The sequence below is a fragment of the Papaver somniferum genome, chromosome 5 (assembly GCF_003573695.1).
Source record: "Papaver somniferum cultivar HN1 chromosome 5, ASM357369v1, whole genome shotgun sequence".
NCBI classification, from domain to species: Eukaryota; Viridiplantae; Streptophyta; class Magnoliopsida; order Ranunculales; family Papaveraceae; genus Papaver; species Papaver somniferum.
In genome coordinates this window covers 2,698,728-2,725,503 of record NC_039362.1, presented here as the reverse complement: position 1 = coordinate 2,725,503, position 26,776 = coordinate 2,698,728, and the positions used below count along the sequence as shown (strand labels likewise).

The 26,776-nt window shown below is 37.5% G+C and overlaps 1 protein-coding gene across 1 annotated transcript; it reads right to left on the bottom strand.

The window, feature by feature from the left end:
• Positions 1 to 23,456: 23,456 nt before the first annotated feature.
• On the bottom strand, positions 23,457 to 26,352 carry LOC113280884 (transcription factor TCP13-like). Its single transcript, XM_026529472.1, has 3 exons — positions 26,088 to 26,352; positions 25,805 to 25,894; positions 23,457 to 25,226 (listed from the first exon to the last, which is right to left on the bottom strand). Exon 3 carries the CDS (start codon positions 25,189 to 25,191, stop codon positions 23,743 to 23,745), a length of 1,449 nt encoding a protein of 482 aa, XP_026385257.1. The 5' UTR covers positions 25,192 to 25,226; positions 25,805 to 25,894; positions 26,088 to 26,352; the 3' UTR covers positions 23,457 to 23,742.
• Between the last annotated feature and the right edge of the window lie 424 nt (positions 26,353 to 26,776).

The window sequence follows — 26,776 nt, the reverse complement described above, 5'->3', positions numbered from 1 at the left end:
TATTATTACACAGCATCAAAGTTCAATTGTATCACAACTTTGACAAAAAATACTATGGTGATATGTATCACTCCCCCTTAGTCAATACTTCATCTCGACATGAAAACCACTCCCCCTTACATAATAATCCGTAAACCATATGTATTTGTAGTATCACACTACACATTAGTTCTCCCCCTTTTTGTCAATATAAATTGGCAAAGGTATGAAAACTAGTGGGATCCTCATGAAATTTTCATAGAGATACTTCATGACCAAAAGAGAATACCATATCAACTTACTTAGATCCCATCATAAAACCGAAGCTAAATGTATTCATCAAGGAGTTTATAAAGATACAAGATAACCCCTATAATATTCCACAGCCGCGCTCCGCACAAAGATTAGGCAATTAGGCACAAGTTCAAAAAGAACTCTCCCCCATAAAATGTTATTCCCGAAAGAACAACAAAGGAGACCTTACTTTCAAAAGAAAAGAAGGATTTCTTTGGACATAACCAAATCACATGAAAACATGAATTTGAGTCCAAAGTATTCAATTGAATTATTCACAAAAGAATTCATGATTAATCCAATCGAAATGCACAACTAAATTAACCACAAGAAAACCCATGATTAATTCAATCGGAATTACATAACTAAATTAACCACAAGAAAGTGACCAATTCAATTGGTCATGCTCGTCATAAGAGAACTTACGGAGCAACAACTAAACTGATTACAAGAGAATGATCAATTCAATTGGTCATGCTCAAACATAAGAAAACTTATGGAGCAACACAATATATGCACAAAAACGTGGATCAGAGATCGACTAATACTACGTAATAGATAAGGATTCATTCGATTTTCCATCACTATTTGCACAATGACATATAATAGACTTAATCCTTGTAAACAAAAGTTTTATCCTTTCTTCCATCAAAACAATGACATAAAAGGATTTAACTTTTGTAATGTCAAAAGTTCATTCTATCTTCTATCAATACTTTCATACTGACATAATAAAGACAACTTTTGAACAAGTATTTGTACTCCTTATGGATCTAACATATGTAGGAGTTTAATTGAAAGATAAAGTCATTCAAGGCTCAACATGAGAGTTATTACAATCATTAAAAGTTTCAAAGGTAGATCAACACAAGGAGTTCAGCAAATAAAGATATTCCAAATACAGAGATTAATCACTCAGCTCATAGTAATCCCTTTCAATTTCATAGAATTTTTCAGTCAGTTCAGGGTGAGTTGTCTGAGCATAGTCCAGCTTCTCCTTCAGGACTTTATTTTCTTGCTGAAGACGAATAAGTTCAGAGCTGGGTGCTGCAGGAGTTACGTCCATCTTTCTAACGTTATTCATGGAAAAGACTTTTGGTTCTCCAAGATTGGTTCCAACAACAACAATGCTAAACTCACTATAAATCCTTGAGATAAGATAAGGAAAACCAGGAGTTTTCTTTGAAATTTTTCTGACACTTATCATCTGATGAACAATAAGTCCACAAAAGTCAACATTTCTCCCTTCCACAACATAATACACTAGTTCTGCAAGAGGTCTGGTCCACAGTTGTCTGTCAATTGTGCTGGGCATCAGGTTAGCTACCAGAAGTTTTCCAGCAACATTGAGGAACAAATCAGCATCATGAACATCAATTTTCCCTTCTTGCCGAGGAGCATTCTTACTCATGAGAAGGTCTGAGAGCACCTCAGTAGAAGGTCTCAAGTGCTCAGGAGGAGGCAAGAGAAAATCACCAGTAAGAGGCAAACACATCAATGCAACAATTATTTGTCCGTTCACAATAAAAGTTGTTCCCTCGACAATAATTTTGAAGGAGCAGTTGACAGTATCATGCTCATGAAGGTTTGCATAAAATTGAGCAGTTAGCTCCATGTATGCATTTCCCTTGGGATGATCAACAATACCCAATTCATGATTTTCCAAGAACCTAGATAGACCATCTACCTTGAGAACAGAGGGATTGTAAATCCTTTCCATGATAGGTTTCTTAGTACTATATTCCACATAGTAATCACGAGCCTTACGATTAAAGAACCAAATTCTTAAGCTCGGGTCAAGGAATTCTTTTCCACGATTTTGAGTACCCGAACTCTCACCACGTTTAGTTCTCTTCCTAGAAAACATTTCTGGTAAAGTATGTGAGCGAGAAGTTTGAGAAACTTACTTGGTTCGTGAACTGATAACAATAATGAAGTACCGAAACCGCACCAAGGAGGAAAACAGACACCAACCCATGAAGTAGTTTTTCGTTGCGATCCCAAAAAGGCCAAGAGCGCTCAAAGTGGTTGAGAACCAAGGTTGATGGGAATCAAAGAAGAATTAATTGTCGGGGTTTTCTTTTTCGTACACGAGCTGAAGAAGAAGATGAGGACGTGGTGCACGAAGAGAACACTCTCTCTTTTTTAAGTAACAGCGGTGGAACCTGAACCAATTTAAACACGTTCTGGAACACGATTTTAAAATGGACAAGATAGGCTTAGGGAATGCCAACCGCACGTGTGCCGACAAGGGCATGTTTGTTTTTATGGATAATAAGGAACCCATATTCGGAGTAGAACTCAACGAATATTCTTACAAATGGCCATCACAGTCAATCAACAATGAAGCATACAACACCGTGGAACCAAGAGAGAGTCTCCTTCCAGCAGCTCTTACATCTTACAATATTGGAGAAAACCCAAGGAATTGTTTCTTTAGGTTTTTCGAAGAACCTCCAGATAGCACAATAAGAATTGTGTTTCTGATTTCTTAGATTCAACCTTATGAGAAACAATTTCTGCAGATAAATTTTGGCATTGCAAATGAAAACTCGTTTCGTAAAAAGAGACATCCTTGCTTCTTTAATGAAGACAATACTATTATATTGATAGTAAGTGTTAGGAATTGAGTATTGAATCAATTCATGCTTTAGGGTGATATACTCAGATGACTGAGATTTAAACTCCTTTTGTAAATCGTTTAGTTTGTTACAACTGATTGGATTACACAAAGGAGGATCAATGCTCTTACTGATAAACAAATCAGTATTAACCTCAACATAAATATTATTCATCATAACTTGATTTAGCCTGTCAAGAGATTCTTGTTCATTCTGGAGATATATATCAACATCAGAAGATAGGCTTTCAAGTTTCTTTTCAATTCCTGAAAGAACTTCAAGGGATTTTAAACCTGGTGGAGGTTTAGACAGAATTTCTTCAATGGATTTAATTAAATCAGACATGGAAGCAACTTCTGGAATCCCTGGATCTGGTGGTATATTTATTGAGATAACACTTATGTCCATATAAGATCGCTACAAACACAGACTTGTAAGGTCTTTAACGTGTTTCTCTGCTCTAATACCAATTAAAAATGCGGGGGTCTAACAACCACATCCAACAATTAGTTTGGCAATCTGAGAGAACTTACTCCAATACACTTTCAAGAGAATCAACTAAACAGTAATACTCAATATAGAATAAAGTGTATCAAGGAGTTTAATATCTCTAACTCTTAATTCAATCTGCAATCAGCAAATAGAAATATGCGAGCCCGATTGAATATAAGAGGAATTACTTGAACGGTACCAAAAACCAATGTTCAAGTGTCAATCAATGTAAATCAACAAACCAAGGTTGGATATTATAATTGATTGATCTTAATGCACAACCTGTGATATTTGAATTATATAACAAAATATAATGCGGAAAAGAAATAACACAGACACCAGAATTTTGTTAACGAGGAAACTACAAATGAAGAAAAATCCCGGGACCTAGTCGAGATTGAACACCACACTGTATTAAGCCGCTACAGACATTAGCCTACTACCAATTAACTTCGGACTGGACCATAGTTGAACCCTAATCAATATCACACTGATTCGAGGTACAGTTGCGCTCCTTATGTCTCTGATCCCAGCAGGATACTACGCACTTGATTCTCTTAGATGATCTCACCCACAACTAAGAGTTGTTACAACACAAAGTCAAAGACTTGATAAACAAATCTGTCACACAGAAAAGTCTGTAGGATTGAAAAAATCTGTCTCCCACAGAAATACCCAAGACTTTTTGTTCCGTCTTTTGATAAATCAAGGTGAACATGAACCAATTGATAAACCAGACTTATATTCCCGAAGAACAACCTAGTATTATCAATCACCTCGCAATAAACTTAATAGACTAGCGAAACAGGTTATTATGGAATCACAAACGATGAGACGAAGGTGTTTGTGACTACTTTTCTATCTTGCCTATCGGAGATATAAATCTCAAGCCAATTTTACAATTGCACTCAATCACGATAGAAACAGCAAGATCAGATCATGCAACTACAAAGAGAATAGTTGGGTCTGGCTTCACAATCCCAATGAATTCTTTAAGTCGTTAACGTACAGGGTCTCGAGAAGAAACCTAAGGTTAAAGGAGAATCGACTCTAGTTAGGCAACTAGTAACACACAGGAGGTGTGGGGATTATGTTTCCCAGTTTCTAGACTTCTCCTTTATATAGTTTTCAAATCAGGATTTGCAATCCAAGTTACCTTGGTAACAAAGCATTCAATATTCACCGTTAGATGAAAAACCTGATTTAACCAAGCTAATATCTTTCAACCGTTAGATCGAACTTAGCATGTTACACACAAATGAAATGTACCCTCATTTAGGTTTATGTAACCGTACCCGGACGTGTACACCATGTAGGTTCACAAATAGTTAACCGAGGTTAGCCATATGATTACTCTCATATCAACCTTATTCATCTTAACCATAACTAGTTCAAATGAATCAAATGAAACTAGTTAAAGAGGTTTTCAATTGCTATATTCTCATGGATTTATACAAGAAAAAAATTGAAGCAAAATCGGTTTGATTCACTTAGGTATGCGTACTTAAGCAACCGGATTTGAGTTTGTTTTAGTTTTTAAACTCAGCAAAAATTCACGGACGTGAACTTTCTGCCAGTATGCGTACCGGTACGCGTACTTTAGGTAACCAGATGAGTTTGGTTTTGGTTTTAAACTCAGCAGAAATTCACGGACGTGAACTTCCGCCAGTATGCGTACGGGTACGCATACTTACCCAGTCTCCTACAACCTTTTTGTATACACACAAGTATGTGATAGGTGTCATAAACACCTAGATTTATTATCTATTGATAATGCTTTCTTTGCTATTTTTCTTGTGAATTATGTATTTTACGTTTGTTTTGAGTTATTAGGTGCAATGGAGTTATTTGGAGAAAAAGAAGAAGAATCTAGCCATTTGGAGTAAAAGGGGAAAAAGCGTCATTTCATGGACGATTTATATTGGGAGACGAGCTAACAATAGGGGACAAAACCGCAGCTTAGTCTAGAGAATCAAGGGGCAGATCTTGTTGGCCTTTATCTAATGAGTGGGTGTCTAGAGACATTCTAGGTTGACCCTTATCTATTTCACTTGGGTGGATATATCCACTCTCATTTTACTACAGAAAACCTGAAGTTCAGAGAAACACTTTCTCTTCATTACTAATCCATCTGAAATTGAGAGAGGGAGATGGCTTCCAGTCGCGGTGCAGAGAAATTGATCCAGAAGACGATGATAATCATGGGTTTGTGGATGTGGAAGATATGGAAACGAGGATTGAAGTAGAGATTCGTTAATCATGGTGGTCTCTGACATAAAGGAGATTGAAGATCGATGGAGAAATTGGAGCAACTGAGTTAGGTTTCATAGAAGATTCTGGTGTTGTTGGTGATACATCGAGGAATCAAAAATGGGATTCACCTGAATTAGGTTCTGGGATGGTTCGAATCAAAGAATTTACAGAAGAAGGAAGTTAGGGTTTGAAATAGTGAAACTGGGAGAAGAACTGGCAGTGAAATTGTTCAGTGAAGAAGAAGAGAAGGGGTAATGATTAAAACTCGAGTTCATGGAGATTCAAGCCGATTGAAGCGTGGAGAAACTACAAAGCTGTAGTTGAATCGAAATCGATCTGAGCGATGGTGGTGGTCATAATCTGGTTAGGGGAAATTGCAGGTGAATATTTGACCGAACTTCTGGTAGAATTGAGAAGGAATTTGAAGATGAGCTGGTTGTGAATGTTGCAGGGTAATGATTGAGCTGAGACTTACAAGGGAAGCTGATGGTCTTGCTGTGTTGGTAGGATGCTGTCGCAGCTCGGATGCAATTGGTGGTATTGAATTCTAATTAGGAGGCAGTGTCGAAGTATATGATTGATAGCTGTGTGATACAGGAAAGGAGTGATGGATGATTGCGAAACATGTATGTATGAGCTAGTAGAGGAAGAAGTAACTGAGACCTGGCACTGAGAGTGGTATTGCTTGTGAACTGATGGCCTAAAGCAGCAGAATACATTGTGGTGTGTTATTTTGAAGTGCACAAGGCTGTGACAGTGTATGAAAGCAGGTTGAAAGTGAGAAGATTAAATGAATGTTAGAACTTGCAGCTGCAATAAGGCACTGATGGCGTTGGTGTTCGAGTTTGCAACTGGAAATTGTTGCTGCAACAAGCTAATGCGGATGTATGTTCTTGTGTGCAGTGTCTGAGTTGCAGGTGAACTATACAAGGGATTGGTGTTGAACCTGCTTGCGGCAACGATGGCGATTTTGGTTCTGGCAGTAATGTCAGTTGAAGAATGGAGATGCAAATGGGTTTGAGGAGTTGAACTGAAGTGCAGGGAACTGTAATGAATGGAAGAAGCGCAATGGTTCGTGTTGGGTATAGAGACTTTAAAGTGGTGTTGTTGATGAGGTTTTGATGCTGAGCAAGGAATTGCAGTCAAGAGCTAATGTGCTGTGTGTTGCTTGAATGGAAACTGAGATGGAGAAAGAGATAACAGGTTGAACTGAAGTGTATCTTGCTGTACTTGATTTGGATGAAATGTATGTAGGATGAAATGCTGCAGGGAAGAAGGATTTGAGTGGCCTGGAATCGGCCGAAATTGATCATATTACAACCATGACTCGGTTGGATTCCGATTCAGACGAGTTGACTCAACGATACAGCTCATATGACTCAGTGATTCCAAGACGACGGCGCCGTTATGAAGACCGTCAAAGATAACATAGACTTGATAAGACCGTCAGTTTGACTCAGTTAGCCGGAGACAGTTCTCAGGTGAATGACGGCAAATTTCCGACCAGATTCCGGCGATGATGTCAACAATTCCGACGAACACTTTTGGACATAGATTTTCACACGGGTATTATCCACACATGGGCTTGGTGGACTAATTGGAGATGGGTTTTGAGAAGACTTAATATTGGAAGTATCCTTTTGGAATGAGAGAAACATATAAATAGAAAAGTCGTTCTCTAAACCTAGATATCTCCATGAGGGAGACTTCTACTTGCTTTATAGGGTTTCACATGATAGATTCTTCTAAACTCTTTGTGATGATTTCCAAAAACCCAAGTAGTTGATTTATTTTTATTGTTTGAAGATGTAGTTGAATTTTGCAACCAAGTTATGATTTTTATGAATTAGTTTTCTCTCAATATTATCGTTTGATTTCTATTGCATATAATAATTGCATGATTGATGTATTGTAATATGATTGAATGTTTGTTTGGTTGAGTCTAGAATTGATTGAACTCACATCCATATCTATAGCTAATTTAGGGTTCATCATCGAGCGATAACCTTGAATACGAGTAGCATGATATGATTACGGTTTGTAGTGATACACCCTTGTAATCATATGTAGAAATTGACCTTTGTCCGAATTGTCATGCGCAATGTACGACAATTGCATTTATTAGCCTATTTCTTAAACTTAATGCTCCTAAGAATTGAACTTAATTAACGCAAGACCTTAGGTTATTCTTTAGGTAGAATTCACATACGCAACTCTAATGTGTGTGTTGATGACTTAGGAAATTTATGGAGTATTCTTGCAATAAGGTATTCTTTGGCTTTTTATGATAACGAGATTAAATACGAATTCTAATCATACATTCAAAACTTGTTTGCTAATGAAGATGAAACCTTTATCCAATATTTTCTCATCCTTGATTTGCGTGCTTTATTGTTTTGTTTGCTTTTATTTTACTTTTAGTTTATATAAAAATCAGAAAACCCCCATTGTTTTATATAGGAAGCCATAACGTATTGACAACCTAGCCCTCTCTGTGGGAACGATCCTTTCTTACCCTTGCTATATTATTTATTTTTAGTTGTGAGAAAGTAATTTATTTTTGACGCATACGACTGCGATCAAATTTTGGCGCCGTTGCCGGGGAGGCAGCGGTTGTCACTTTTTTTTGGTTTCTTATTTTTTGTTTTTATTTTCTTTTTAGCTTTTCTTATTTCTTGTTTTTGACATAGTTTTGAGACCTATTGTTTCAGGTACCAATTTCTATGGACGGAGCATATTGGAACAATGGGTACGGTTATCAACCTTAACAAAATTATGACAACTATCACCCTTGCGGGGAATAAAATCAAAACCAATCCTTTGGTTATGGTCAATATTCTACATACCCTTTGAGTTATTCTCATACATATCAACCTTCTTATGGTAGGTATGTAAGTGAGCAACCACAAGGAGGGGAGACTAGTTGTACTCCTATTCATATTTCTTCGATTTTGGTAGATGAGATGCAACAATTTATGGTCAGCATGGAGTCAGTTTGTAGACAACCAAGCGTGGAACCAATTTCATCGACAGAATGTGCTCATAGTGTGTTCGACCCAATTTCTGATCGTAGTTATGATCATTCACCCATTCAAAGGGAAGATAATTGGCCTAACAATACTGAAGTAAGTGATTCTACTTTTTCCTTGTCGAACGAGCTTTACCAACAAATGTAACACTATTTTCAAAATTTGGATGGATCACTCCAAGAGCTTCAAAAAGGTGTTTCCATTTGAAGACAGGGCATTGAAGAATACAAAGAGGGCATGCAAAATTCTGCGAAAGACCAATCTTTGGGAAGTGGTAGCCAATCATATATTAACTATGATAGTGATGACGACTATGAAAGTACATCGCTTGAACCAATTTATGGTGACATCCCCGAGGAGTGTACAATGGAGTCTTTTTGCGATCAAGGTGAAGATAAAAAGGAATATGATGACACTAGTGTAGCTTACTCGAGCATTGATCTTTATAACGATCAAGAACCTATTCAAAAGGTAGAGCTTGAGGATGATGCAACTCGTGTTCTAAAAAAGTTCCTTATGGTGAGACTTGAATCCGCAGTGGAGTATGTACCTTGCAACAAAGAGGAGTGTGTTGAGAATGTGACCGTTATGACCAATATTGTGGAAGACCCAATTGAGCTTGCAAAGAATTGTAATGAAGATGTTGATGCCGAGATTTTGGTTAAGGCAGAAACGGACGAAGAATGGTTGCTAAGTTTGATAGAGGACCATGATATACAAGAGGTAAGTAATTCACTTGAGTTTTTCAAGGATGAAGAGGATTCTGTGATACAATAGATTGTGATAGGTTTGTCTAACCCTTTGCATATTGAATCTTCTCCCTTACCTCTTATTGGTTTGAATGTTTGTGCTTCAAGAATATTGTTGAATGACTTTGTTTCTCGATTTCCGCCATTAGATATACTTGATTCTCATACTATGCAGGTTTTGGAACAAGAAATCGTGGTAGTCCCTGACTTCTATATTCTTTATACACTTCCATGTGTGGACAAGAATAAGTGTGGGGGAAACTTTTATTGGTTAATAGCTTCGTTTCTGTTTTATATTACTACTATGTGTGTGAAGCTAGTGTTTGCAAAACATGTTCTATGGGTGGATCCCCAACTTTTCCGATTATTGGTGTATAGGGAATTCGTCTTGCAAGTCGGGCTGACGACTTTAAACCAAGCGCTAAATGGGAGGCAACCCACTGGTTTTGTGTATCTATCTCTATCTTTTTATTTCTCAAGTGTTTTATCTTTATTTTCTTATTTTGGATATTTGCGTATCAAAACTCCAATTTTTAGAGATTTTTGAACAATTTAGAATAAACACTAGCCTTTCTAAGTAGATGGAATTTTTTCCTGACGATGAGGTATATATATTGGCTGAGTTGGGATTAGATGCCAACTAAACAACTTGTTTAGTGTTTATCCTCTATTAATTAGAAATAACTATGAGTTGGAGTATCAGTTTTTATTATGCATTTTATTTTCTTATGTGCATATATATCATGTTAAGATTTCCCACCTTGACTTTCTTTGGACGATTCAACTTACATTGAGGACAATGTAAAGCTTAAGTGTGGGGGAGTATTCTCATATAGAGTTTTTAGCCTTGTTAGTTTTCCCTTGTGTTTATAAGAAAAAAAAATATATATATAAAAAAATGATGATGATAAACTCCTAAGTCTAGCAACTTGTGTCGTACACTAATGGAAACATCGTGGTTGTAGGACTTGAGGAACCCATTAGTAGAGTCTATTCATATGAAAACTAACAAAATATAAAAATAAATAATATGTTAGTTGTCACCATATCTCGGAGTCGTCACCATATCACGTTCTATTTTTATTTTTCCATATTTATCTATTGTTTCTCTAAGTGAATTGGTGGGGCACGAACATCGAATTGTTATCACTACTAGGATGAAATAAAGTGATTGAGTTACTACAAAAAAAAAAGAGAGACCGACCAATTGACCAAAAGAAATAAATATGACACTTGGATAAAGCAATATGTGTGTGTTCTCCCTGTCTTTGTCGCCTAAGCAAGCGTGGAGTGCAAGATCCAAGGGAACTATCATGTAATCTGCTGACAAGATAAATGCGCTTGGATCCACAAGATCCAATCATGATGTCAATGAAAAACAAAAAAAAAAAAAAATTGAAAAAAGGAAAAGAATTTTTTTTTATTATTGTGTTGAATAAAATCGATCACTGGTTCCCTTGTATATGCCAGTGAACTGATCTAGAATTAAGTTTGTCGACTGCTGGTTCCCTTGTATATGCCAGTTGTGTTGATATTATTATTTGGACCAGTAGCTCAATCCAATAGGATTTTTAGGATTATTTTGGCAGTGACCTTCAGACAGATATGGGAAACATCGTTCACCTTAGTCAACAGTTCTCCACCATCTACTTTCTATATCCATCTTCTTAATCTTTTCATGTGATTGTGGTTGATTAGATTCCGAGTATTGTGGTTGTGTTCAACTTTCTGATAAAGCTATATTACTAATTTATGAATGAATTGGATTCGAAAGTGGGTACTTCCTCTTGTAATCATTGATTGTATGCCATGGAATAAAAAATGTTTAGTGCCATAAATTTCTCACAGGTAGCTGGATTTTGGGAATAAAGGTTTTGTAGGTACACCTCTTGTAAACCTTCACGAGACTATAACTCGTCCACTAGGGACACCTAGGGGTTCAAAGGCCTGTTATTCATGCTAAGAGTAACCGTATCCTCGACGAGACAGAGTTGTATGTATGATTTATAATTGCTTTTGTTTGATTTGCTCGAGGACTAGCAAAGTGTAAGTGTGAGGGAATCTGATAGGTGTCATAAACACCTAGATTTATTATCTATTGATTAAACTTTCTTTGCTATTTTTCATGTGAATTATGTATTTTACGTTTGTTTTGAGTTATTAGGTGCAATGGAGTTATTTGGAGCATAAGAAGAAGAATCTAGCCATTTGGAGTAAAAAGAACAAAAATGTCATTTCACGGACGATTGATATTGGGAGCCGAGCTAACAATAGCCGACAAAACCGCGGCTTAGTCTAGAGAAACAAGGGGCAGATCTTGTTGGACTTTATATACTGAGTGGGTGTCTAGAGACATCCTAGGTTGACCCTTATCTATTTCACTTGGGTGGGTATATCCACTCTCATTTTACTACAGAAAACCTGAAGTTCAGAGAAACACTTTCTCTTCATTACTAATCCATCTGAAATTCGGAGAGAAAGAGGGAGATGGCTGCCAGTCGTGCTGCAGAAAAATTGATCCAGAAGACGATGATAATCATGGGTTTGTGGTTGTGGAAGATATGGAAACGAGGATTGAAGTAGAGATTTGTTAATCATGGTGGTTTCTGACATAAAGGAGATTGAAGATCGATGGAGAAATTGGAGCAACTGAGTTAGGTTTCATAGAAGATTCTGGTGTTGTTGGTGATACAGCGAGGAATCAAAGATGGGATTCACCTGAATTAGGTTCTAGGCTGGTTCGAATCAAAGAATTTACAGAAGAAGGAAGTTAGGGTTTGAAATAGTGAAATTGGGAGAAGAACTGGCATTGAAATTGTTCAGTGAAGAAGAAGAGAAGGGGTAATGATTAAAACTCGAGTTCATGGAGATTCAAGCCGATTGAAGCTTGGAGAAACTGCAAAGCTGTGGTTGAATCGAAATCGATCTGAGCGATGGTGGTGGTCAAAATCTGGTTAGGGGAAATTGCAGGTGAATATTTGACCGAACTGCTGGTTGAATTGAGAAGGAATTTGAAGATGGCTGACACTGAAGCTGCAGAATGGTAATGATGGAGGTGGTGGTTGAGATGTTGCATCTACAGATGATGCAGTTAGAGCCTTGGAGTTGGTTGTGAATGTTGTAGGGTAATGATTGAGCTGAGACTTACAAGGGAAGCTGAGGGTCTTGTTGTGTTGGTAGGATGTTGTCGCAGCTCGGATGCAATTGGTGGTATTGAATTCTAATTAGGAGGCAGTGTCGAAGTATATGATTGATAGCTGTGTGATACAGGAAAGCAGTGATGGATGATTGCGAAACATGTATGTATGAGCTAGTAGAGGAAGAAGTAACTGAGACCTGGCACTGAGAGTGATATTGCTTGTGAACTGATGGCCTAAAGCAGCAGAATAGATTGTGGTGTGTTATTTTGAAGTGCACAAGGCTGTGACAATGTATGGAAGCAAGTTGAAAGTGAGCAGATTAAATGAATGTTAGAACTTGCAGCTGCAATAAGGCACTGATGGCGTTGGTGTTCGAGTTTGCAACTGGAAATTGTTGCTGCAACAAGCTAATGCGGATGTGTGTTCTTGTGTGCAGTGGCTGAGTTGCAGGTGAACTAGACAAGGGATTGGTGCTGAACCTGCTTGCGGCAACGATGGCGATTTTGGTTCTGGCAGTAATGTCAGTTGAAGAATGGAGATGCAAATGGGTTTGAGGAGTTGAACTGAAGTGCAGGGAACTGTAATGAATGGAAGAAGCGCAGTGGTTCGTGTTGGGTATAGAGACTTTAAAGTGGTATTGTTGATGAGGTTTTGATGCTGAGCAAGGAATTGCAGTCAAGAGCTAATGTGCTGTGTGTTGCTTGAATGGAAACTGAGATGGAGAAAGAGATAACAGGTTGAACTGAAGTGTATGTTGCTGTACTTGATTTGGATGAAATGTATGTAGGATGAAATGCTGCAGGGAAGAAGGATTTGAGTGGCCTGGAATCGGCCGGATTCCGGCAATAACGTCAACAATTCCGGCGAACACTTTTGGACATAGATTTTCACACGGGTATTATCCACACATGGGTTTGGTGGACTAATTGGAGATGGGTTTTGAGAATACCTAATATTGGAAGTATCCTTTTAGAAAGAGAGAAACATGTAAATAGAAAAGTCTTTCTCTAAACCTAGATATTTCCATGAGGGAGGCTTCTACTTGCTTTCTAGGGTTTCACATGATAGATTCTTCTAAACTCTTTGTGATGATTTACAAAAACCCAAGTAGTTGATTTATTTTTATTGGTTGAAGATGTAGTTGGATTTTGCAACCAAATTATCATTTTTATAAATTAGTTTCTCTCAATATTGTCGTTTGATTTCTATTGCATATAATAATTGCATGATTGATGTATTGCAATATGATTGAATGTTTGTTTGGTTGAGTCTAGAATTGATTGAACTCACATCCATATCTATAGCTAATTTAGGGTTCATCATCGAGCGATAACCTTTAATACGAGTAACATGATATGATTACGATTTGTAGTGATACACTCTTGTAATCATATGAAGAAATTGACCTTTGTCCGAATTGTCATGCGCAATGTACGACAATTGCATTGATTAGACTATTTCTTAAACTTAATGCTCTTAGGAATTGAACTTAATTAGCCCAAAGCGTTAGGTTATTTTTTAGGTAGAATTCACATATGCAACTCTAATGTGTGTGTTGATGACTTAGGAAATTTACGGAATATTCTTGCAATAAGGTATTCTTTGGCTTTTGATGATAACGAGATTAAATACGAATTCTAATCATACATTCAAAACTTGTTTGCTAATGAAGATGAAACCTTTATATAAAAATCAGAAAACCCCCATTGTTTTATATAGGAAACCATAACATATTGACAACCTAGTCCTCTCTGTGGGAACGATCCTTTCTTACCCTTGTAATATTATTTATTTTGAGTTGTGAGAAAGTAATTTATTTTTGACGCATACGACTGCGATTAGTATGCATACTTTAGGCTCCCGGTTTTGGACTTATACACTAATGTGCGGACACACTATGCTTATATCCAAAGATGGTTACAAGATTCTAAACTCTTTATTTCAATCATTGAAACATTCTTCTATAATGACAATAGTCGTTTTCACACACTATTAGCATCAAAGCAATTTTCAAGATGTTGAAATAATCATTATCGAAACATTCCAAGTCTTACATCAAATGATTGTATCACTCAAACCATGTAAGATGTTACTCGGCATTTTTCTCATAATATAAGATGAACTTGGTCGAAGCGAAAGCTTACCAACACATATTTCGAGAAATATGTAAGCGAGATATACTCAACTAGAAATCTCAAATGTGTATGGAGAAAACTATATCGTAACACGACTTATGTCTCAATATAGGAGATCGAGTAGAAATAGACTTTCCAAGTTATAGATGAGTTTAAGTCTCCACATACCTTTTGTCGATGAAGTTCCACAAGCTCTCCTTAGTAGTTCTTCGTCTTCAAGTGATAAGCGCCGTGAAGTCTAAGCTCAACTACACAAACTATGTCCTAGTCTGAGACATCTATAAATATGATAGAAATCAAGAATTATAGTTTTGATCACTAACATTGACAAACCTGCTTGAGATATCAACGCATGCGAGTTCGACCGATCAGTGCTCTAATAAAAATAATCATGCATCATCTTTTCGTGGTAAAAATGTCGATCTCGCCACGTCCATCTTCTAGTCGCGACTTCATATGGCTCTAAAGACTTTGGTATGATCCCGGTTTGTAATTGCAACATAAAATTTCGTCTTCTTCTATCTTGATCTGCATCTTCATCCATTTGACGCAAAAACTCCATACACGTTTCTTCATCTTATTCATATAACTTTTCATCCATCTCCATATCTTCCTCAGAAGAATCAAAATCAGAATTCATGGTTGAAAATTGAAAGAAAAAATTGATCGGATGAAAGATTGTTATGAATTTGTGAGATCAAACTCGAGCCGTATTTATAGCGGTAAAAACTAGCCGGTAGAAACTAGCCGCTCCGGTGACCGTTGAAAAGTAGTCGTTGGTGACCTTGGTTAAGACGCCAGCGTTTCTTTTACAAACGCCAGTGTTTGTGCAACGAACGCCAACAACTTATCCACGACCGCCAGCGTTTGTATTACGGTCGCGCGCTTAGTTATTAAACGCCTAATGCTTTACCATAGTGGAAAAGCCAGTTTGTCCATCCACCTGGCTCAACAAAAAAATGGATTTGGCCATGTTAGAAAGTATAGGAGTATAATTTTTATTACTTAATAGCAATATCACCGTAGCATAGTGGTAAAATTATTAGGTGACACTAATATATACAAATCACCTAAATTCATAACTCATCGTTATTAAATTCTTTACTAATATCTGATATACTTCTCCTCCACATTAAAAATAGAAGAATAAGGTAGTCAAAACAGAAAGCAACTGGCAGCCATCCTATGGGGAATATGGAAAGTTAGGAATGCGATTCGATTCTCTGGTAAATCTTTCAAGTTAAATGAGGTCATTAGGGATATACAAATTGATGCTTTCGACTGGTCGAAGGGGTTGGATTGTTTTAAAGGTATTAATACCTCTAATGTTATCGTCGGGTGGGCGAATTTTTTTCTAAATCCTCACTGATTTGTATGATTGTTGGGGTTTGTTTCTTTTTTTCTTTTGGATTTCAGTTTGCTGTTCTATCTTTTTGAGCTAGTGGGTTTCGTATTTTTTTCATTTTTTCAATATAAATTCCTTTCTTATCCGAGAGGGAGGGAGAGAGAGACAAAAAAAAAAAAAAAACTACTGCAGAAAATATGTCCCAAACTCAAAACAGGGAATGTCCTCTATTGATAGCATGACAACTTTCTTTCCTTTGTATTCGGTCAGTTTCAGTAATACATTTCCTTTATTCTCAAAAAAAAAAAAAAAAAAAAAAAAAAAAAAAATCAACTGATGCTACATGACTAGCCAACCACCAAAACAACCAGTATCTATAACCACCCTGATATCGGATACTCACTATCAAATGGCATTTGAGAAAATGTTAAATATTTTAACTATACTATTCATCTGTCACTTATCCACCGGCCATTCATTTGGCTGCGCAATGGTGCTTTCACGCTACCCAATAATATAGAAAAAAAATCCTTTCAAAACACTAGCCGTTGCGATCAATGACAGCAACACTATTGCCGAAAGTAAATGCATTCAGTCCCCACAATCTCTATCAGTTGTGCAAACTCATCTATATCCCCTTTTCAAACGATATGCTTTCGTGTCAGTGATATGCCATTGCGAAAAAAATCTTACCGGGCATATAATGTGCTAGATGACCCTGGGCGCTAAAACAGTAATTACTTGGGAATTCAAATTTCTTAGGTGCCAAGACATCAAGATTATAATACCTTTTTCTTTCCTTAAAGATTGGTGCTCAGTTTGTTGCTAGGCTTCCAACTAAAGTTCCGTATGATCCTATCGACTGATTTATATCATATTTGTTCAAAAAAAAATTGTTATTTTCTGAAGAAAAAAAAATCTTAATATTTAATTAATAATAATCTATTCGAACTAGTTTAGAAGGTATATTGGTCAAAAACGTGATAAATGATAGACATTGGTAGCTATAATATTAGGAGTCCAGCAGCCAGGATCTGGTGCTGGTGGAGTTGTGGTGGTGGCTATGGCCACAAACTAGGCACAATAATCCAGGCGCGACTGACGACTATTGCAAGGAAACTTTGAAGGGCAGCTCCCAATTCTTGCTTGCCCCTACTATTATCAATCAACCACCTTTTTGGACTTCTTTTTCTTCTTGCGTATATGCTTTTGTCATCACATATTTGAGATATCGTGGAAAACAAAAGGTTAATTGTCAGATTCTTTTCTTCCGTTCAACGAATTACTATTGCTCTCATAGTTTTTCTTACATGGTCCTTGGTTTGGTTTGTTTCGATCCTTGGGAATTAAGTGTCATCAATAACCTGTTGTTATCCCAATAACTAAATTAGGAGCCCTCACGCTCCACCATGAGGAAGATGAAAATATTGTCATCCTTTACCATATGTTAATTATGTAATACTAGGATGAGGTCACATTTTCATTGTTGCTTTGGGACATTCGATTCTCATGCCGGACCTGCATACAAGTCAACACTTTTGGACCTTCCTACGAGACTTCCGTATACCCTTACACGATGCTATGTGGAAATTGATACACTTCAGGGGCGTTTCCCATCATATCAAACAAACACGTTATGTTTAATGGTCTAAAGAGCATTCAAGTTAGATAAGTTGGAACTTATGTTTAACGTGTTCTCAATAAGATGAGAAACACAAAGAAGGATTATGTATTTATATTATCAAGATTACAAAGGATACATAGAATATAGGATATACAAAGATTTCCTAGATTACACAGATTTCCTAGATATTTAATTAGTAGGATATAGGATATACAAAGATTTCCTAGATTACACAGATTTCCTAGATATTCAATTAGTAGGATATATATACGTATAATAGGAAAGATACAAAACATCGTGACTTATTCAGTCACGGTTGCTATATGTCTAACACTCCCCCTCGATATAAGCGGGTTGTCAATGACATTGAGCTTAGAGCGGAGTCTGCAAAAATGATCCTTTGGAGTAGCTTTAGTAAAGATATCTGCAATTTGACCCGTAGATGAAACAAAACGAACAATAAGTTGTCCTTCCTGAACTCGCTCACGGACGAAATGATAATCAATTTCTATATGTTTCGTTCGACCATGAAATATCGGATTCATTGTGAGATAAGTAGCTCCCAAATTTTCACACCAAAGAGTAGGAGGAAAATGAATAGAAGCATGTAGTTCACGAAGAAGAGATTCAACCCACATCAATTCAGCCGTTGCAATGGCTAAACCACGATACTCAGATTCAGTACTGGATCTGGAAACTGTCCGCTGTTTACGAGAACTCCAAGAAATAAGATTGGAACCAAGATAAACACAATATCCACTTGTAGAACGACGATCAAGATGGTCACCCTCCCAATCAGCATCAGTATATGCTGAGAAACTAAGCTGCAAATCTCGTTGGGGACGCAGAAAAAGACCAAAGGTAGATGTATGTTGCAAATAGCGAAGGATACGTTTGACGAGAATCAAATGAGCTTCCGTGGCTTTATGCATAAACTGACATACCATATTAACTGCAAAGGAAATATCCGGTCTTGTCATAGAGAGATACTGAAGACCACCAACCAAACTCCTGTACATAGTAACATCAGACAACAAGGGACCATCAACCGGATGCAAATCAGTGGACGTGCTGAAGGGAGTGGTTACTGGTTTAGCTCTTTGCATATTGGCACGAACAAGAAGATCCTCAATGTAACGACGTTGCGAAAGAAAAAATCCATTAGAGAGTTGTGTGACTTCTATGCCAAGAAAGTATGACAGCGAGCCTAGATCCTTAAGAGAAAATTCGTTATGAAGATCATTCATAAGAGATTGAATACACTTCATAGAAGACCCCGTTAAAATGATATCATCAACGTATACCAAAAGAAATATCACACTCTCAGCGGAATGACGAATGAACAAAGAGGTATCAGAGACCGAAGTAACAAAACCAAGTTTTTGAAGAAAAGAGCTGAGACGAGTATACCATGCACGAGGAGCCTGTTTGAGGCCATAAATGGATCTATGGAGCTTGCAAACATAATCAGGAAACTGAGGGTCTTTATAGCCAGGGGGTTGTTTCATGTAAACCTCTTCATGTAGAATGCCATTAAGAAAAGCATTTTGAACATCAAGTTGGCGAATAGACCAATGATAAGACAAAGCCAACGTCAAGATAATAAGAATAGTACATGGTTTAATAATCGGACTAAAGGTCTCACCGTAATCAATACCTTCTTGTTGATTAAACCCCTTGGCAACTAACCGAGCTTTGCGACGTTCAATAGTGCCATCAGGTTTCCTCTTAACACGATACACCCATTTGCAACCAATAATGTTCTGGTTCAGAGGAGGCCGAACCAGGGACCAAGTCCCATTCTTCCGAAGCGCATCAATTTCTAAGTCCATCGGAGGAATCCATTTGGGGTCAGTCTTTGCCTGGAATAACAAGTGGGTTCAAACAAGTCATCAGTGAGCTTAGTGTGCGCAGAAGCGAGGAGAACTTTCTTCCTGAAAATACCATCTTTTCCTCGTGTTACCACTGGGTGAGAATTAGTAACAGTTGGCTGCAGTGGATCGTTGACAGAAACAGTATGAGAAAGCGGTACAGCTGCTGGCGACGACGAGTTATGATGAGTGCCAGTACCATCAGGTGAAGCTGCAGGCGTAACATGTACTGTATAGGAATCAGTTGATGCAGGCGTAACAGTTGGTGCAGTCGCAACTGGGGACTGAACAGGAGAGGCAACGGAAGGTAGAATGGAAGCAACAGACTGAGGAATGATCGGTGTCTGTGGTAGTGCAGAGATGGTAGCGTCATCTTGTAACGAAGGTGCTGATGCAGGAACTTGCAGTGACGTTTGCTGAGGAACGACAGTGTCAGGTTCTGGAAACAGTAGAATGTTGCTGAGCAGACGTAATAGTCGCAGCTGGAGTGGATCCGCTAGGTAACTCAGTTCCATTAAGCCACATATTAGCAGTAGAGTTCAACTGAGACAGTATTGTAGGAAAAATAGAGGAGGAAGATGGTGAAGAAAATACCTGTAAGGGCGACGGTGACGGAGGTAGCTTATCAGGGGAAGCAGCAAAGGGAAACTTGTCTTCAACAAAGAAAACATCACGAGAACAGTAAATACGAGTAGTAGGTAAATGAAGGCACTTATACCCTTTGCGATGATCGCTGTAACCAAGAAAAACACAAGGAGAGGAACGAGAATCCAATTTTGTTCTACCATGGGGTCAAAGATGTGGAAAGCAAAGACAGCCAAAGGTGCGCAATGAGAGGTAGTCAGGTGCACGATTAAACATAAGTTCATAGGGAGATTTTAAACCAGTTGGAGTAGAAGACACTCGGTTCATAAGAAAAGTAGCTGTAAAGAAAGCATCATACCAGAAAGATAATGGAACAGACGCTAGAGACAAGAGAGTGAGGCCACTTTCAACAACATGACGATGTCGACGTTCTACTAAGCCATTTTGCGCGGAAGTATGAGGGCAAGAGAAACGATGATGACTGCCATTAGCTTGTAAAACTTTAGTGAATTTTTGATATTCACCACCATTATCAGACTGAAAAACTTTGATCTTAGTGTTAAAGATATTTTCGACATGTTTAGAGAATGTAATGAAGATTTGCAACGCATCAGATTTAGCATGCATGGGGAATATCCAAGTGTATCGACTAAAAGCATCAGCAAACCATATATAATAACGATAACCTTCATTGGATAAAATAGGGGCAGGTCCCCAAACATCTGACACAATCAAATCTAAAGGATGATCATAAACCATAGTACTGGATTGAAAAGGTAATTTATGACTCTTATTCTCTAAACAAGAAGAACAAAATGAAACTTAGAATTGGAAACTGGAAGACAATGATGACGAACAACTGACTGAACGGTACGGAGCATTGGATGGCCCAAACGGTGATGCCAGGTTTGAATGGAAGCACGTTCACCAACGAGAGCTTTAGGAGAAACATGCTGAAAAGTGTATAAACCATCACGAAGCTGACCCCGAAGTGCTACCTCCCTCGTAAGTCGATCCTTAACAAGGAAAAAATCATCACAAAATTCAAAAACTACATCATTGTCACGACGGAATTGAGATACCGATAGAAGATTGTGGGACAAATGCGGAACATGTAGTACATTAGACAATACAAACTTACGAGTAGGTGTTTGTAGAACAGCATTACCGGTATGAGAAATAGAGAGATTTGCACCACTAGCAGTCTTAATCTGATCAGGACCTGTATACTCATAATGAGTTTGAAGATTACCGAGATTATTTGTCATGTGATTTGTGGCACCACTGTCAGGAAGCCAATCATGAATGTTGATAGGAGTGTGGGTGGCAGTATATGCAGCACGATGTCCAGACGATGAGGAGTGACTTTTACCACCTCTTGTGGAGCCATGCTTTGGTGGTGGGCGGCGCGGAGGATAATAGTTCTGATCGTAACGCTTCCAACAGTTCCGTCCATCATGATAGGGTTGTAAGCAGATCTGACAGATAATAGCTGGCGTGCCGTTCTTTGTGAGAGGCACGTCACTGGGACGATGGGTACGCACAATATTCGCCTCATGTGGTGCAGAAAGCAGTTTGTTTTGAGCAGTAACACGAAGATCATAAGACAAAAGTATGGATTCAAACTGATCAGTAGTAATCAAGCTCATAGTTATAATCAGAGAAATGACAATACTCTCATAGGCTGAATCAAGTCCTTTGAGAACATAATGGAAAAACTCAGTACTAGAAATCTCATGACCACTAGCCGCAAGAGAATCAACGATGTTACGAACTGATTGGATGTAGTCGGCCATAGATAAGTTACCTTTGGTAATGGTTTGAAGAGAAAACTTTAAGTGGACAAGCGTAGCATCAGTTTTAGAGGCAAAAAATTCCTCAAGTTTAGTCCAAACCTGAGAAGATGTCTGACAGGATTTGACCTTAGCCAAAATAGGAGATGTCAGTGATGATAAAATCCATCCAAGGAGAATTTTGTCGGTGCGAGTCCAAGAGAGAAACTTAGGGTTTGTAGTAGAGTTATCAGTTTGAGCAGGGGGGCACTTGATGGAACCATTAACAAAACCGTCAAGACCATAACCTTGCAAGTAGGGTAAGAACTGAGCTTTCCACAAGAGAAAGTTGTTGCCATTAAGTTTTTCCGAGATAGCTCCATGAAGTCTAGCAAAAGGAATATCAGTCCAAGATGAGGAGTCATCAACAGAAATAGTGGTTTTAGTAGTTGTAGTCGGATTTGGTGTCATGATGACTGAAAAAGATAGTGATTAAAAAAAGATGATCAAAAAGAAAAAAAAACAGGCCCTTGGATTAACCAAGGTGATACCAAGTTGGAACTTATGTTTAACGTGTTCTCGATAAGATGAGAAACACAAAGAAGGATTATGTATTTATATTATCAAGATTACAAAGGATACACAGAATATAGGATATACAAAGATTTCCTAGATTACACAGATTTCCTAGATATTTAATTAGTAAGATATAGGATATACAAAGATTTCCTAGATTACACGAATTTCCTAGATATTCAATTAGTAGGATATATATATGTATAATAGGAAAGATACAAAACATCGTGACTTATTCAGTCACGGTTGCTATATGTCTAACAAGATAGGAGATCTGTTTTTCTGGTCCAAGAAGCATTAGAGTTCAAAATAAGTTTTAGTGAAAATCTGACTTATCCTTTCTTGATGCGTAAAAACGTCAATCCAACCTTCGGGGGATTGTTGGAGGATCCGTGAGGTATTTTTTCAACACACTCGACCACCAATGTTGTACCTCTTTATCTATGCATGAGAGCGGACTTGCATGCAAGCATATATAGCGCATGCATGCACTTGTGATAAATGCATGTGCATTGTGTCTGTACTATATGATAAAAGAGCCTAAAGTGAATTAAAGAACACAGAGAGGGAAAGATGCATGCATAGTTGTCCCTGACCGTTCAACAAACAAATAGTAGTGCATTTGTTCATGACTTTGCTAATGTGAAAATGTTAGTTTTGGATCCCAGTTCAGTTGTGATCGCAAAACTACGTTGTAGACGAATTCACTGCTCGACTCTACGATTGATTAGATGCTTAATTAAATATATACCGCAGACATTCAAGGCTTCCACACGCATAAGAATATGATCACCTCTGCATTACCCTCATATGTGCATTGTAGCTTGTATATATTCTTGTTGATGAATAATAACGACAGGTGCCGATGTCACTGTGATACAGTAGTAAAATCATTGGGTGATGATATCAGTGACCCGAATTTGAAATTAACTCATCCGTAGAAAATTCTTTATCGATGGAAAACAATAACAAAAGGTGATAAAAACACATGAAACCACAAAAATCCCAGCAATATATTCTATGAAAAATCTTTTACCAAACATGAAACAAGAGACACAAAACCGCACATCTAATCAACAATATGTATGTTATGATAAACTGCATACAACTCTGACCACTTGCCAAGTAATCAATAGTACTACTAGTTAATACATAGTAATAAACAACAATATAGCACGTATATATATCTTTTCTTTTTGTAACTGTAATTGATATGAAAAAAATGGTATTTTCTCATTCAAATAATGCAGTGGCTAATATATACCTATACTTAAAGTTTAGTTTTGATCATTTTGAAATGAATAACCCGAAGTGAAGGAACTCGAAAGACCATTGGTAGTAATAATGTTATTTCCCTGCTTATTTGTTTGATGATCATTATTATCATTATCACTACCTCCACCGTTGTTGTTTTGAGAATGATGAAGCTGCTTACTGCTGCTAGGGTGAGTAATATTAACACCCAGTTGAAGTGGTCTCATCATCATCATGGAACTAGGGTTTCGTGCAGGACTTATTGAGTAAAGAGAAGGGGTAAGAGAGTTCAATTGTAAATTCTGATGTAAATTACCAGCTGATGATGATGAACTCAACATTTGAAAATGGTTATGGATTTGCCTGCTTTGTGCACCATTCTCCATTTGAGCAATGCTTGTCGCATAGGGCTGGAAGAAAGGCGGTGTTGCTCCGGGCGGGCAAACTAATAGTTGATGATGTGAACCCGGTGGTAACGCTGACAGCTGAGAAGAACTCCCCATTGATAGGATATTGAAGTTATGTGGATCTTCAGATGTTTGAGATGACGTTGAAAACCCACTTCCTTGGTTTCCTAACTGGGATAATGATAGATTTGAAGGATCCCAATGATAGAAAGAACTTTGCGGTATCATGACATTATTATTACTTTGAAACCCTGACAAGGAAGAAAGGTTAGCCCTGGCAGGATTATGAAGAGAGTGATGATGAGATGAACCAACTTGGGCATTATGAGCAGCTTCACCATTTTCTTGACCGTGTCCTTGTTGATCATGAATACTTCTTTTAGAGTTCATCATCCAATTGTTTCTCTGATCAGAAGTAGTTGTTTCATGTACAACTTCTTTAGATTTGGATGACCTCATTGGAGAATTCAAGTTCCAATATTTAGACTCTGATGTCGTTGCATCAGTTGTTTGACGAGAACCATCATGCTTTTCGCTATTATCGTTCATATTAAACCCTGCTTTGTGAGAACGTAACAAGTTAGTTGCATCTCCGTCCTTGACATATGAATCTACGAGTGAGGCTAATGAAGTTTGCATATGATCAGTAACTTCTTGTGGCGAAACCATCATAGGTTGAGGGTATAGATCAAAAGCTCCCGGTGGAATTTGAAGCGGAGGAAGCTCATCAATTTCATCTTTTGCAGCATTTAGAAGCCAATCAACAACTTTGCTAGGTTGATTTAGGCCTAATCTGTCTTGTAGATCGTACAACTGAATAGCTGTAGGTACTGATAACCTGACACGCCGATCTCTTAGTCCTCTTACTGTGCAAACTTTGCTATGTCTATCTTTCCCACCGAAAGTACGTGAGACACGAACAACTCTCGGATCTTTTAGCCCTGACCATGACGACCTTGAAGTACTAGCTGCTGGACCTTTTGTGATCTTGTCATTGTTGTCATTTCCTTCTTGCTTCGTTGTCAAGTCTTTTCCTCTTGAATTTGTGATCATCTTATATTGCATCTCATTCTTGGCCGTGCATAGTGAAATCAAATTAACTGAAAAAACAGCCAACTTGAGTTTAAAACCTTCCACTTTGGGGTTTGCGAAATGATTCATCGAAATGAATTCATTCATTATCACCAGGAGAAAAACAAGTTATTTCAAGTAATAATTAACCTTCAACCTTCTATATATGTTTATATACAAATAGCATGTACTGAATTCGGTAACTCATCTGCCCCAACATGAAATGCAATGGCTTGAGCATTAGAATCAAAGGGAAAAGAACGAGACAAACACTTAGCAAGAAACGAACCGGAATATGAAGATTAAATCAATAATAATATACATAGATAGTTAACTATCCACTAATTGGTTCATTCATATTATAGCTAGGTAATAGTGTATATGGAATGTGAACAGAAAACAAACATGCGCATGTAAACTAGGTGAATCAACATATATGATTCATGATATCGTTGGTAAATGAGTATGAGCTTATGTAGCTATAGCTAGTTATTTGGGAAGAAAAGGAGAGAAACCCGATTAGTACTCTTTTCAAGGATATTCAAGGTGTTGCCTCATGATGAGAGCAATATCACCTAAAAATGAAAAAAAACAAAAATCGACTTACTTGTGTTAACTTGGATCTATATATTGCAATGAATCAGGCTTCCGTGGCTTCGGTTCTTCAAAGTTTTGGTAGTGATGAAGATGGACAATCCTGAAAAACAGTGAATTTGAATCCTTATGAGTTCAATTAGAGCATAGAGAGAGTAGTACTGGTTGTATTCATCATCATCATGAAAAAAAGAGAGTTAGTTCCATTATCTATATACTTGCTCAACAGTAAATCTAGCTACTTTGCTAAAAATGAAACAAAGATCTAGCTAGGGTTTCATGATGTATGTACTTACTTAATATGGGAGATTTGATTATTATGTCATGCAATACTAATTTATAAAAAGTTTTCAGATGTGTGAAGTCTAGATAAGAATAGGTAGAGGAGATGGCTGAAAAATCCTGCATGAATAGATGCAATTTTCTGCTAAAATTAGCTGCTAATTTGTGAATAAGAAAATTCCAAGTCCAAACCTAACTTTGTTGCAGAGAATAAACTTATAAAGAAGTCCAAATAATTGTTTGAGAAAGAAAGAAAGAAAGAAAGAAAAAGATGCCAGAATTCAATAAACTCAATGTGCTCCGTGAGAAACCAAAAGAAAAAGATATGGCGCATTTGCAACCATGTGGCATCGCTCGACACCTGTCAAATGAATAGACCACTCGCGTGCGCCAGATTTTACAGTCTTGTCGTTCCAACTGAGCTATCGCATCTACTTCATATGGAAATCATGTTCTTATAAACCATAGAACTGTAATTAACACTGTTGTACTAGTTTATCGTAATAACTAAGCAATAGTGTTGACAGTAACTAAAAACATCGATCGATGGTTAGGAGGGGAACATATGCGCGCGTCCTGGATACTGAATTAGTGATGCTCATCACTAACTAGATAGTACAAAAGCAATAAGATAGATTGTTAGTTGAATTTCGGGACCATATATCATCTACACTGCACATCTTAAAAGGTGCATGCCATTGGC

What these genes read in the sequence shown, in the direction of transcription:
- LOC113280884 (XM_026529472.1), bottom strand. Translation starts at nt 25,191, where the DNA reads ATGCAATATAAGATGATCACAAATTCAAGAGGAAAAGACTTGACAACG.